The 15,282-nt window shown below is 36.5% G+C and overlaps 1 protein-coding gene across 1 annotated transcript; it reads left to right on the top strand.

The window, feature by feature from the left end:
- The first annotated feature begins 589 nt into the window (after positions 1 to 589).
- On the top strand, positions 590 to 6,316 carry LOC128041090 (uncharacterized). Its single transcript, XM_052630414.1, has 2 exons — positions 590 to 1,214; positions 5,482 to 6,316. Exons 1-2 carry the CDS (start codon positions 590 to 592, stop codon positions 5,535 to 5,537), a joined length of 681 nt encoding a protein of 226 aa, XP_052486374.1. The 3' UTR covers positions 5,538 to 6,316.
- Positions 6,317 to 15,282: the final 8,966 nt, after the last annotated feature.

Here is a 15,282-nt window from a genome sequence, read left to right as displayed (position 1 = left end):
AAATTTTGTTTTATATAGTAAATGGATCCTGATCGAAGTGTGGCGATGATGTTGAAAGTAACGTGGCTCTCGCAAGCAAGGGACCGCAGCAGAAGAGAGTAGACATGAGACACATGGATAGGATGAGGCTCGGAAGCCTTCCTCCGAATGATGAGTGATTGGTATATAGAATATGTCCGTAAATCGAATGTTCCTCCTCCTCCACCCTCCTATTCCTCAACCGGTCCCCGTAGCTCCACGGAGTGCCGAATTGGTGAGATCAAGTAAGCCACCTGTTGATAGAATTCGAAAGCATGGGGCTGAAGATTTCAGGGCCAATGTTGATGATGATCCGGAAAAAGCCGAGTTTTGGCTTGAAAATACTATTCGGGTATTTGATGAATTATCTTGCACCCCTGAAGAATGTTTGAAATGTGCTGTGTCTTTATTGAAGGATTCGGCATATCGTTGGTGGAAAACATTGATATCGGTGGTTCCAAAAGAAAGAGTTACTTGGGACTTCTTTCAGGAAGAATTTAGAAAGAAATATGTAAGCCAACGATTTATTGATCAAAAACGCAAAGAGTTTCTCGGGTTGAAACAGGGCCGAATGTCCGTAGCAGAATATGAACGGGAGTTTGTTCGGCTTGGGATTTTAGAGTTAAAAGAATTTGTGGTGTTAGTTGATCGGGCCTGTAAAGCTGAAGAACTGAGTAGAGAAAAGAGAAGGGCAGAGATGGAATCTCAAGATGTAAGGAAGAGGACAATGGGCAGAACATTTCAATCTCATCCGAAGAAGTTTAAAGGGATGGATCCACGACCAACCTGGTTCGATTGGGTATTCACGCAGAGACCGAGGGAGGTCGATTCTGGAGCTACAACTCGAGCTACCTCTGTAGCAAGTGTGGGCAATGTAGGAAACACCCGGCCTGAATGTCAACAGTGTGGCAGGCGACATATTGGTGAGTGTTGGGGATTTAAACGAGCTTGTTTCAGGTGTGGTTCCCAAGAGCATTATGTAAGAGATTGCCCTGAGAGAAGAGAGGAAGAAAATTTGCCAAGAGCTGGATCGGGTGATATTGTTAGTAGAGGGAGACCGCCGAGAAATGTGGGAAGCAAAGTCAGTGGTAAAAGTGTGATGAAAGATGCAGCTGGAGGATCAGAAATTAGAGCGCCTGCCAGGACTTATGCCATACGTGCTCGAGAGGATGCCTCATCTCCCGATGTGATTACTGGTACATTTTCTCTTCATGATATAGATGTTATTGCTTTGATTGATCCCGGCTCTACTCATTCATATGTATGCATGAAATTGGTATCTAGTAAGAAATTGCCTGTTGAAAACACTGAATATGTAGTTAAAGTATCAAATCCATTAGGCAAGTATGTCTTAGTTGATAAGATTTGCAAGAATTGCCCCTCGATGATTCAAGGTCACTGCTTCTGGCTAATTTGATGTTGTTACCATTTGATGAGTTCGATGTTATTTTGGGGATGGATTGGTTGATATTGCATGATGCCAAGGTGAATTGTAGATGAAAATTCTTGAATTAAAGTGTGAAAATGGTGAAATTCTCGGATTGAAACAGAGGAGCCGAATAAGTTGCCTATGGTGATTTCGCACATGTCCGCCGTAAATACTTGAGAAAGGGATGTGAAGTTTATCTTGCTTATGTGTTGAATCTTGATATAAGCGGGTGAAGCTTGAATCAGTCTTAGGTGAGTCTCGTGAATTTCGGATGTATTTCGGAGGAATTGCAGGTTACCTCCGATTAGAAGTTGAGTTTTCTATTGATCTGTTACTGCATCGCACCGATTTCTATTGCACCGTGATCGAATGGCTCTCGATCGAGTTGAAGGAATTAAAAGCTCGATTACAAGAGTTGATGATAAAGGATTTGTGAGACCGAAGTTTTTCTCCTTGGGGTGCTCTGTGTTATTTGTGAAAAGAAGGACGGCTCTATGAGACTTTGTATTGACTATCGTCAGCTCAATAATGTGACCATAAAGAACAAGTATCCTTTGCCGAGAATTGATGATTTGTTTGATCAATTAAAAGGGGCAACAGTGTTCTCCAAGATCGATCTGAGGTCTGGTTACTATCAGTTGAGAGTTAAAGAGTCTGATGTGCCGAAAACCGCCTTTAGAACGAGGTATGGACACTATGAATTTCTGGTAATGCCTTTTGGGTTGACTAATGCTCCAGCTATTTTTATGGACTTGATGAACCGAATTTTTCGGCTGTACTTAGACAAGTTCGTGGTGGTGTTCATAGATGATATTTTAATCTATTCTCGGGATGAATCGGAACATGCGAACATTTGAGAAGCGTGTTGCGATTCGAGAGAAAAGAAATTGTATGCTAAATTCAGCAAAAGTGAGTTTTGGCTTCGTGAGGTTGGATTCTTGGGACATATAGTTTCAAGTGAAGGTATTCGGGTTGGTCCAAGCAAAATTTCAGCAATTGTTGATTGGGAGCCACCAAAGAATGTGTTGAAGTTAGAAGCTTCTGGCTTAGCTGGGTATTACAGACGGTTTGTCAAGGGATTCTCGATGATTGCTTCTCCTATGACTAAGTTATTGTAGAAGAATGTCAAGTTTGAATGGACCGATAAATGTCAATGAGTTTTGAAAAGTTGAAGGCATTATTGACCGAGGCGCCGGTGTTGGTGCAACTTTGAGTCCGGAAGGAGTTTGTAATTCTGATGATGCATCGTTGAATGGCCTTGGGTGTGTGTTAATGCAAGAGGGCAAGGTAATAGCTTATGCTTGAGACAGTTGAAACCGCATGAGAAGAATTATCCGACGATGATTTAGAATTGGCGCCATTGTTTTTGCTTTAAAAATTTGGCGTCATTATTTGTATGGTGAAAAGTGCCGAATCTTCACCGATCATAAGAGTTTGAAATATTTGATGAGTCAAAAGACTTGAATTTGCGGCAACGAAGATGGCTCGAGCTAATCAAAGACTATGAGCTAGTGATTGATTATCACCCGGAAAGCTAATGTGGTTCTTGATGCCTTGAGCGAAAATCTTTATTTGCTTTGAGAGCTATGGGTACGATGTTAACTTTATCTCGATGATGGCTCAATGTTGGTTGAATTGAGAGCTAGACCGTTATTTCTTCAGCAAATTCGGGAATCTCAAAAGAATGACGATGAAATTGCAAGCCAAGAGAGCTCAGTGTGAAGCAGGTGTTGACTCAGATTTTCAAATTGGTTCAGATGATTGCCTGATGTTCAGGGACAGAATATGTGTACCGAGAAATGATGAGCTAATTCGGACTATTTTAGGTGAGGCACACAGTGGTGATTTATCAGTCCATCCGGGTAGTGTGAAAATGTACAATGATTTGAGGAAGTTGTATTGGTGGCCAGGCATGAAAAAGGATATGTCGGAATTTGTAACAAAATGTTTAATCTATCAACAAGTGAAGGCTGAGCATCAAGTGCCATCGGGTTTACTTCAACCGATAACGATTCCAGAATGGAAGTGGGATAGTATCACGATGGATTTCGTGATAGGATTGCCTTTAACTCCAAAGAAGAAAGATGCTATTTGGGTAATTGTGGATAGATTGACAAAGTCACCCATTTTATTCCGACACGCATTGATTATTCACTTGACAAAGTTGGCGGAATTATATGTTGTGAAATAGTGAGACTACATGGGGTGCCTAAATCTATTATATCGGATAGAGATCCGAGATTTACTTGAGGTTTTGGATAAAGTTACAGGAAGCTTTGGGTACGAAATTGAATTTCGATCGCATTTCATCCAAACCGACGGGCAATCGAAAGGGTGATTCAAGTTCTTGAAGACATGCTCCGGTGTTGTATTTTAGAAATGAAGGACAGTTGGGAGAAATATCTACCTTGGTTGAATTTGCTTATAATAATAGTTATCGATCAAGTATACAAATGGCACCGTATGAAGCATTATATGGGCGTAAATGTAGAACCCTTTATATTGGACCTGAACTCGGTGAGAATCGGATTCATGGAGTCGACTCGGTGAAAGAAATCAAGAAAAGGTGAAAATAATCCGTGATTGCCTAAAAGTCGCCTCAGATCGGCAAAAGTCGTATGCGGATTTAAAGAGAAAAGAAATTGAGTTTCAAGTGGGTGATAAAGTGTTTTTGAAAGTATCTCCATGGAAGAAGATTCTGAGATTTGGTCGTAAAGGCAAACTAAGTCCACGTTTTATTGGACCATATGAAGTTACCGAGAGAGTTGGCCTGTAGCATATCGGTTAGCTTTACCGCCAGAGTTGGAAAAGATACATAATGTATTTCATGTGTCGATGTTGCGGACGTTATCGTTCGGATCCTTCACATATAGTTTCTCCTACGAGATTGAGGTTCGACCGGATATGACTTATGAAGAAGAACCCATAAAGATTTTGGCTCGGGAGGTCAAACAGTTAAGAAATAAAAGTGTAGCCTTAGTGAAAGTGTTGTGGCAAAAACATGGAATGGAAGAGGCTACGTGGGAACCGGAGGAAATTATGAGGAAACAAGTACCCAAACCTCTTTTAGGTAAGATTTTCGGGACGAAAATCCCTAAAGGGGAGAGTTGTAATGACCGATTGGGCCTAGTCGGAATAGTGGTTTCGGGACCACAAACCGACGAGGGAAAATATGGTTATTATTATATTTTATGGTCTACAATTTCACGGAAAATTTTCGTAAAAATTTCGTTCAAAAATTTCGACGTTTGGGCACTCAATTTAGTCAAAAGGACTAAATTGTAAATAGTGCAAAAGTTGAGTTCTACATCTTAGGGGTGTCTAATTGTTATGAAATTTTAAATTGGAGGTCTTTATGTGGTAATTAGACCATTAGTTAGTTGATGGACAAAAATAGACATAAGAAATGGGTGAAATAGATTTTTTTAAATGGGGCATTTTAGTCATTTGGTTATTAAATAGAATTAAATGGGAAAAAGATGGCAAAATATGCTCATCTTCTTCATGGTGAACGAAATCAGCAAGGGGAAGCCATATTTAGGGTTTTTAAGCTTTCAAGCTCCATAGTAAGTGATTCTAAGCCCCGTTTTTAATGTTCTTCGTATTTTTGGAGTCCCGGTAACTTGGTTTAGCTTATTCTACCATTAATTCGTGTTAGGGTTCATATTTGGAAAAATATCCATAGGTGAAATGTGTTTATTTTGCTGTTTTATGGTGGAATATGAAGCTAGAGATTATGTTAAACAACTTTTGCTAAGCAATTTTAAGCGAAAACGGGTAAATAGACATAATCGGTAAAAATAATTAATATTCAAAAGTATGTGTTGGAGTGGGAATTTGATGTTGCCATAGAAGGGAAAAATGTTCAGCATGTTATAAAACTTAAGAATAAGTGATGAAGTTTAATTTCCGAGCTTGGGGACAAAAGTGTAATTATGCAAAAGTTTGGGGGCAAAATTGTAATTTTCAAAAATTTGGGTGGTGGATTATTTTAATAAATGTGAATAATAAACGAGTTAAATTTGCTATTATAGATCAAGAAAGACGTGAAGAGTATATCAAACGGGGAAAAGAAAAGATAGTGGAGTAAAGTGCAAAATTACGATATTTTGCACCGAGGTAAGTAAACACGTGACTTAATGTATTATTTTGATATTATTTGATATATGTTGAGATTTATTTGGAATTAAAATAAATGTTTGGCAATATCCTAAAAATGTTGTTAAATCGGGAAAGGTGATAAAGGGTTGCAATATATGGGTTATGGGTTGAACACTCGGAATAAGCCGGAGTATGTTGTCTATAAAAGGGGTTGCTGTGTGCTGATTCCCCGATTTATGGGTGGTGCCATGTGCGTGATCCACCATATCTTTGAAATGTGAAAGGGGGTTGCTATGTGCTGATTCCCCCGAGGGGTTGCTAAGTGCTGATTCCCCGATTTCATTGGTGGTGCTAAGTGCGATATCCACCATATCTTTGAAATGAAAAGGGGGTTGCTATGTGCTGATTCCCCCGAGGGGTTGCTAAGTGCTGATTCCCCGATTCATTGGTGGTGCTAAGTGCGATATCCACCATATCTTTGAAATAAAAAGGGGGTTGCTATGTGCTGATTCCCCCGAGGGGTTGCTAAGTGCTGATTCCCCGATTCAGTGGTGGTGCTAAGTGCGGGATCCACCAATAACGGCTAACATTCCGAGTGTTCAACGAAAAAGTGTGGAAGATGAATATTGCCATATGGTGGAAAATTTTATGGGGTAAATATTGAGTTGAATACTAAATCGACCCATGTATGAGATGGGAGAAAATATCAAAAACGCAAAAGGAACGATTTAATTATAAACTGTGTTGAACAACAGCAATTGGGTAACTTTGAAAAATCACCATAAATGGTGGAAAATGAATGGGAAGCTGAATAATATATGAAATTGAAGTTGAATGTATCTATTCTCATATGAAAGAAATAGAATAAGCAAAGGAGTTGTATTTTGGAGATATCTGAATTTTACTGAAACAGGGCTGGATTGATTTCGAGATCCCTGTTCTAACTTTGGAAAATTACCAAAATTGAAAAAAATAATTATGGCATGAAATTTATATCCCTGGAATCCTTATTGAGTCTATTTTATTAGAAACAAGCAAAACCATTTTTAAAATTTTTTACAGAGATTTAAGTGAATTTTAGTGAGTAAGGGTCAGAACCGTTGGGTAGTGAAACAGGGGAAGGTTTAATGAATAAACTGTACTAATTGGCTAGGTTAAAAATTCTGAAATTTTTATAGTGAAATGGTATATGAGTCTAGTTTCAGGGAAAATTTACGGAACTCAATTTGGAGCCCTGTAGCTCCAGATAAAAATAAATTAGCGACTATGACGCAGAAAAACAGCTTGCTGGAAATTGCCTAAACAATAAAGTTATTCATGAATAAGTTTATATTTTGGTGTAGTTATGGGAGTAATTACTTATTTATCATGTGTTTACTTACTAAGCTATATGCTTACTCGATTTTATTTTCTCTTGGTTATAGTGACTTCCACCAACTCGAAATTGGAACGAAGTCGACAATCATCTACACTATCCTTCACATTTGGGGTATTTTACTACTAGTGTTCAAATTTTATGGCATGTATAGACAATTTATGTAATGTGGGATCATCATGTAAATATATGTTATGGTTCCCTTTTAAATGTAGTGTTTATTAATAGTTAAACTATATGTGTGTTTATACAAATGAAATTGGTTGGTATATTGGAATGTGTTCTAAATTTGCAGGAGGTTTAAGCAAAAATAAGTAGGAATGCTGTCGAAATTTTTTAAAAATTTAGTAATACCTCATACTCTATTCCGGTAAGGAATACGGGTAAGGGGTGTTACAGCTTCGGCCTAAAACAACTTTAGTAAGTTGGCATTTGACAACATACATCGAACTTTCTCCATGATCATTTTTTCATTCATTCTACAACACCGTTATGCTGTAAAGTATGACGAATTGTCAGGTGTCTCACAATCCTTTCTGACTTGCACAGTTCATTAAACTTATCAAAACAAAGCTCTAAGCCATTGTTTGTGCAGATGTTTTATTTATTTTTTCTGTCTGTTTTTCAATCATAGTTTTCCAAGACTTAAATGAGGAAAACATATCACTTTTCTTCTTCAAGAAAAATGCCCAAACTTTTCTAGAGAAATCATCAATAAGTGGTAGCATATAATTAGCTCCACCTTTCGAAGGCACTCTGGATGACCCCCATAGATCAAAATGAGTATACTCCAATGTTCCCTTCGTGTTATGGTTTCTTCTAGTGAATCGAACTCTCTTTTACTTCCCGAAAATGCAGTGCTCAAAGAGCTTCAGTTTGCAAATTCCTTGCCAATCAAAAAGTCCTCTTTTGCTCAATTCTACCATGTCATTCTCACTCATATGCCCTAGGCACATATGCCAAAGTCTAGTAATATCATCATCTAACAAGGAAGAGGAAGCAACAGCTGCATCACTAGTAACCGTAGAGTTGAATTTCATTCATGTGTCTTTTCATGATCATCATCAATATTTTGATCTTGTCTCCCATGAATAATGAGACCCTTTCCCTAAGACTCGGATTTAACCACAAGATGCTTCATCTTATCATATGAGGTCAAAGAATCATAAACGACATCAACTGTGAGAGACTCGCGGCTATACAAAATTGTGTCTCTAAAGGTTGAATAAGATAGGGTAACGAACAAAGCAGAATCAACCCTGGATATTATTTATCATACTAAACCTCCATGACCTGAAGGTCTGAGAGAATTTCTTTAAACATTGTTAAGTGTTCGTGCACAGACGCACCTTCCTCCAAACAATGAGCATAAAGTCACTGCTTCATATGCAGCTTGCTGGTTAGAGTTTTTGACATATTGATCGACTGTTTAACATCACAGCAATAATACACAAGTGTACACTATCGATGCAAGTATAGTACACAGATATGAGTCTGTCAGATATCAATCCCACGAAGATGGTTGTCTTTTGTCTATTAACGTCAGTGCAATAAATAAATAAAATGAGATACATTGTGAAAGTAATTGTCAAAGCAATAACTCGAAAATAATAAGATAAAATATGATAGTGAGAAATTGGGATCCCTGACGTGAATATTCAATAGAATGCTAAGTGCTCACAAGGTAAATATGATAGGTGATTGTCGATGCATTAAACTTTAATGAATATCTTACCAAACTTAACCTCTATATTTAATCTAAGACTTAAACACACACATTAGCCACACCTTTCGGTGATGGCAATGGAACACTATTAAGAACAAGTGGATAAAATTTCTCTAATCCTCAAGCAACTTCCGTTGTCATACTTGTTAGCTTGAACTGTCATTGCACCTTCCAGTGTTAGTGGCTGTAATAACACTTCCATGCTAAAAACATTCAAACCCAAAGATTAAACCATAGAAGCAAGATTGAATAAAACAACATTAAACCCATAAATCATGTGTATTTCCATGCTAACATGAAATCGAAAGTAATCACCAGCGTTAGAAAAAAATAAAAGAAACAAGTGGAGAATACTATTCCTTGACAACTCAAATTGAATCTATCTATTCCCTCTTGTTTCGCACTCTAGCCTCCTCGTCAAGAGCTGGTTTGCATCCTTTTCACGTTGGTTCACCCGTCGGAGCTTAAGCCACCATAGCCGAAAGCTTCATGAGGTACGTTGAAGTAAATGACCCAAAAAGCTCTCTCCTCCTCTCTTTTTTTTTCTTTTGTGAATATTTATATATTTTTCCCCAAATAGCTCAGATGTCATTTCATTAGAATCATGTTGCCTCTGTACGTACAAGTTAGTTGTACCAGACTAAACAACTCTCACATTTTTCTTCCTATCCGGACAGTTGTCAGGTGCGGAAACAATTCTTGATGCAATCTAAAATTTCTCATGCAGTGACATTAGTACAAAATTATGACAAAATTAAGGATAAATAGGCTGAAATCCAGTGAGTTATAAAATGTAATTTATTGAACTGAAAATGCTAAAATATGTGCTAAAGATAATTAAATGGGTACTAATTAACCAATAAGTAGGGAGAAAACATATGTTCGTTCTAGTTCTATCACACCCCCAAACTTGAGTTTTTACTTGTCCTATAGTAAAACAAAAACTAGCAATGCTACACAAGAATTCACTAAGGCAATTGATCATTCTAGCAACTTGAATCACCTAAAATCCCAATGAATGAGTCACATTTAGATGTCAGAATCTTGCATCGACAATACATAGGTATGAATGAATAAGATTACAGCTTCATTAAAACTAGTATCATGCTTTAAATCTTAAATTATATCTACCAATACAACAATTATTGTACAATATATGTTTCTCTTTTGTTAAATGAGGGATATCATTACATTACTGTACCCTTGTTCTTGAGAAGTAACGATGGAGTGCAACAAATCGCTAGGGAGTACGTAATTGCGTTGAAACATACTCATGCAACAACAACCTTTAGCTACATTCATTTTTCTAATGCTTGCATTGGAGTGTTCCCTTTTTAACGTTTCACAATGCACCACTTTGGAGTGTCACTTATTCATAACTATATATACATATGAGTAGCTGTAAAAGGCAGATTCATTCAAGATTCAAGAAATGCTACTAGTCATCCATTACTAATACATGCCTAAATCATTCATCAATGGATTGAAGATACAACATTCAGTCAAATCTATCAAACTCATTCCTTTATAGTTCACATGATTCAAGAATTAAGCATCGAATGTAACAAAAAAATTTCAACATATTTGCATTAATCACAAATAAACCTTGCATGCTTCATAAAAAAATTTAAAATATGGGTGTATTTCTAATCCCCATATGCATTCTCCAAAACTTAAAGTAAAATGCGATGACAATAACAATGCAACGATAATGTTCACAAACGAAATAAAAATTATAGTTACATGAAATGCATGAATACTACAGTTAAAACGTAAAATAGACTAACTCATTTTCCTCAGCCATCAATGTGGCTGCACAATGTTTCTTCCTCCTCTTTTTCTCCTCATTCTTGCACTTTTTATCTTTGGAGCGCTTTCTCTTCTTTTCTTTGATCTTTGCACAGTCCTCGGATCGTTCCTCAGGTTCCGGCTCTACCCTGGCATCATCGGCTGCTTCTTGTGTAGGAGGGATCACCTTAAGTGGTCCGGTATAGACCACTATAGCCAACGAATTGTAGTACTCCTCACTTATTACCTCTGCAACTTCCACCGGTCTAGCTCCATCTTGCTCCTGATTATCTTTAATAGCATCCACAAACTCGGATGCATTGACAATGTCCTCAATAGATTATTTCTCAGCATCTTCTATCTCAGTATTTTCTTCCTCGGCCTTCTCGTTCACAATTTCAACATGGACATCCTCCTCTTCTACAACAACTTTCTCCTCAACAACAGGCACCTCTTTACCAGGAATGACTTCACCCTCGACCAAGTTATCAATCCTTCACATGCACTCCTCAATGTCCCTTATTCCTCTTCTTTCTCAACATCAGAGACGTGCACAATGGGAGGAGATTCCATCGAACTATCTCGCTCCGTTAAATCATCTTTCTCAGATAATCGGTGGGGACACTAGAAATTCTAAGAGTCGCGTCGGGCTTAACTGACATAATATGGCTACAATAGAGCTGTTATAGGCCCTAGTATAAGCGTAGAACAAATTTTGTGATCTGTCCATATCCTCTATTGTAGCAACAAGCTTGATCAGCTTATTGCTGATGGAATTGGCCAACTTCTCGATATCCTTTATTTTGCACAGCAATGATGTCTCTGCAGTCAAGTTTGTTCCCTTGCTTTCTATTATGATTTTGCCCTTCCTTGTCTTGCTAGTCTCTTCCACCGTCATTGTCGGCGTACATTTGCCACGAGTCATTCTTTCAATAGATGCTTCATTGATCGGGCCCTTATTTTCCAAGATATGTTCATCATTACGGGGCACGATCCCTTTCTGCTGGCATAGTAGCATTACCAACGACAGGAAAACCAAAATTTCATTTTGTCTTGTGGCGCAGTCAGTAATTTCCTGGTGGAGTATTGTGTTGACATTAATCTTTCAGCCCTTGACAATTGAATGTATCAGGCAGATTTTATCAATGTTGACTGTAGTGCTGTGAGTAGATGGCAGTAGCCTATAGTTGACAAAATGAAACCAGATTTTGATTTCCAGTGTCAGGGACGGTGCATCGTGTAATTCCTTTGATGTGAACCCGTCCACAATGCTCCTTCGATACATAAATCTGTCACCAGCATGTCCCTTTTGTCGTCTATGATATCTTTAATGAACTTAGAGTGCTCATCGATATCCACCTTAGTGTTGTACAGCTTATTGATTTTTGTAGCATCCCATAAAATTAAACCTTCTCGAACAAAGATAAACTCCAAATTATGGTCATAAAGGTTAGCGTAAAACTCACGTACCGATGAAGGAGAATAGCTTCTAAGATGTGTGCAGAAAGTTTCCCACTTCAAATTAGAAATGGTTCTGGAAACTTGTTTACCCAAGTCTTGTTGTTGTGGAAGGATAATGCCCTATTCTGGGTGGAAGTTTCGCTTTAAGACGTTGTTTTAAAACCGGATCTTAGTCACTTTCGTTAAAAAGATCACCAGCTCCTTTTTCTTTGTTGGCATGGAGGATTCTGACTCACGAATTGCAATTGCAGAGGATGAGTGTTCTTCAATTTTTCTTTTGTGAATATTTATATATTTTTCCCCAAATAGCCCAAGTGTCATTTCATCAGAATCATGTTGCCTCTATATGTACAAGTTAGTTGTATTAGACTGGACAACTCACACATTTTTGTTCCTTTTCAGACAGTTGTCAAGTGCGATAACAATTCTTGGCGCAATCTAAAACCACTCATGCAACGACATCAGTACCAAAGTATGAAAAAATTGAGGATAAATAGGCTGAGATCCACTGAGTTATAAAATGTAATTTACTAAACTGAAAATGCTAAAATATGTGCTAAAGATAACTAAATGGGTACAAATTAACCAATAAGTAGGAAGAAAACATATGTTCTTTCTAGTACTATCACATACATAGTTGCTCCAGCCTCTTCCATAATGCAGCGGCAATCTTCTCCTTCATCACATCCTGCAAAAATTTGTTAGATAAATGTAGATGTAATTGCGTCAAAGCTTTTCGATCCTTACACTTCTTCTCTTCATCCATCAATGTCAAAGGCATCTTATCTATCCCTAGCAAAGCATCCTCCAGATCCATTCATCTTAATCTACCACAACGCTAATCTGGTGTTGTGATCCAACAACGAAATTTCATATTTTAGCTACACCATTACTGTGATTGAGATAAGCAACCCGGAAAGATCAGATACCAATTTGTGAAAAATAGAACGTCGAGAATGACAATGTATCGCAAAGAAAAAGAAATAAAAATAATGAACACACAGATTTTTACATGGAAACCCTTTTAGGAAAAAACCATGGGCAAATGAGAGATAATTCATTATGTTGAATTCGAATGATTACAAGAGAAGTAGATTATGTCTATTTATAGGTGTGTAAAACCATGTTCTAATCAAAATAAAATAGAAGTAATGCAGTAAGGTTAAAACACCTTATTCAAATCAACATTAAACAGAGGAAGTATACTTCTATTCGAACTTCTCTTGCACACTTGTATTTTACCACTTGTATTTTATTTTATCATGAATTTGGGTCACATCTCTAACATAAGCCATTTAATTAATAAAATTTAATAGCGATTAATTTTTGCAACTTTTACGATTTAATATTTTTTTGCTTAATTAACTATCCAAACGTCAAAATTTCTGGATCAAAATTCATTATACCTATATTGTAACTCTGAAAATATTTAATAAAAAAAATTTACGGGCTCCGATTATAGAAACGAGATCCTGATACCTCATTTTTCAAAACCACTTAACTTTAGGGACAAACCACTTAATGTTAACTATTCGTCCAATTAACAAAAATTATCAAATTAAAATTTAATATAATACTATATTTGACTCATAAATATTGGATAATAATATTTACGGACTCACTCGTCAAATTTGTGGTCTCGAAACCACTGAAAAATGAGCTGTTACATCTTTAGCATACGTAAACTTTGGTAATTGAATGACTTGTTTTGTGTTTTGATTCATGGCATGAAATGTTAAGTTTACTTTATGCATAGATAGTAATTTTCTTGAGAAGACGTTAAATATGAGTGTTGAGCTTGTTTGGTATGTTCTCAGGGTATTTTGATTCAAATGAACTTTGTACTTGGTGCATAAATTGATAGGTTGGTTGGAGAGTATGAGATAGGTACCAAATGTTCCATTTTTATGAAAAACAGGGGCCATGTTGCAACCTCGAATTTTGGATGTTGCAACTTTGCCATTACAGTGAGTGACATCGTGACGAGCTAAGCTCGTCGTCGTGACGTGACATACTGAGATGGCCACATCGTGACGAGCAGTAGATAAATCAATTATGTCAGTCCATACATTTTACAATTTTGCAGTTTTTTTCCTGCCTCATACTTGGGTTGAATAAGAGCGTTCTTAAGCTCGATTAAGGCTCAGAATTGTTTGTTTAACTTGAAATGAATATGATTGACAATGAATTGCATGTGTAAATGAGTGTTTTACTGTAAATTTGAGAGTAGTTGTTCCAGAAATGAATGCGACATGCTGTAGCTCAGACCTAACGATCGGGTCGGGCGAGAGGTGTTACATTATGCTACTTTTTATTGTATTCAATTAGTCCTTTATTTCAATAATCAATCCCAATTATATCAATTCAATTCAATTAACTATTTTCAACTCACCTCAGTATCATAACATGCAAAACATCATGAATATGAAACAATTAAATTGATCCAAATCATAGAAATACAAACTGAAAACTCGAGTTACTCGTCGTTGGCTCTTGCCTTTCTTTTTCCTCTCGACAGCCCGGCATCGTCTTTAACTATGATAATAATAAAAAAATAACATAATATCAAATTCCATATTAGATCACATTTAGTTACAAAGCCAAACATATTTTGCAATTTATTCAATTTAGTCTATAAGCTCGGGACAAGCATAACTTTCGATCTAGAGCTTCAAATTAAAATTTTATTTCACATATACTCATTAAGGACCTTCTACTTTCTATTCCTACCAAAATTTCATAAAAATTTTGCATTTTATTTAATTCGGTCCCTAATTTACGAAATCATCAATTAAGCTTTTCAATTTAGTCCTTTTCTTAAATTAAGCTTAATTTCTATCATTTTCACACCTAATTCGTCAATTCTCAACAATGGAAACTTTTAAAAATTTTAATAATTGAAAAAATTGATACATGGGCTAGCTAAATCAAGCTCCCATGATAAAAATATATATATAAATAAAAGAAAATGACTTAAGGTCTTACTTGCAATAGTGGTCAAAGTATAAAAGTTTCGAAAGCTTCACTTCCTTCTTAGAAATGTTGGACGGTGATGAGGTTGAAGATGATGACTCTTTTTCTCATATTTTTTTCACTATCTAAATATATATAGTATGATTAGTTTAATTAATTTAATTAGTTAACTTAATTAAAGTTTATTTTAAATTAATCACTTGTTAACCACTTAATGATTCCATTAACACCGTCCACCATCTAATGTTTATTATTGATTTATTAACCATTTTAGTCCCTTAGATAATTTTTATCTAGGTCCACAAGTCTTTTCCTAATTAAAAATCTTTTGTTATTAAACTTTTACAATTTATTCCTTGGGCCTTAATTAACTATAATTTCGCTAAATTGACTAACCAAATTTTAATTCAT

The sequence above is a fragment of the Gossypium raimondii genome, chromosome 5 (assembly GCF_025698545.1).
Source record: "Gossypium raimondii isolate GPD5lz chromosome 5, ASM2569854v1, whole genome shotgun sequence".
NCBI classification, from domain to species: domain Eukaryota; kingdom Viridiplantae; phylum Streptophyta; class Magnoliopsida; order Malvales; family Malvaceae; genus Gossypium; species Gossypium raimondii.
The sequence above is the reverse complement of the archived record's forward strand: the minus strand, read 5'-3'. Positions and strand labels throughout refer to the sequence as shown.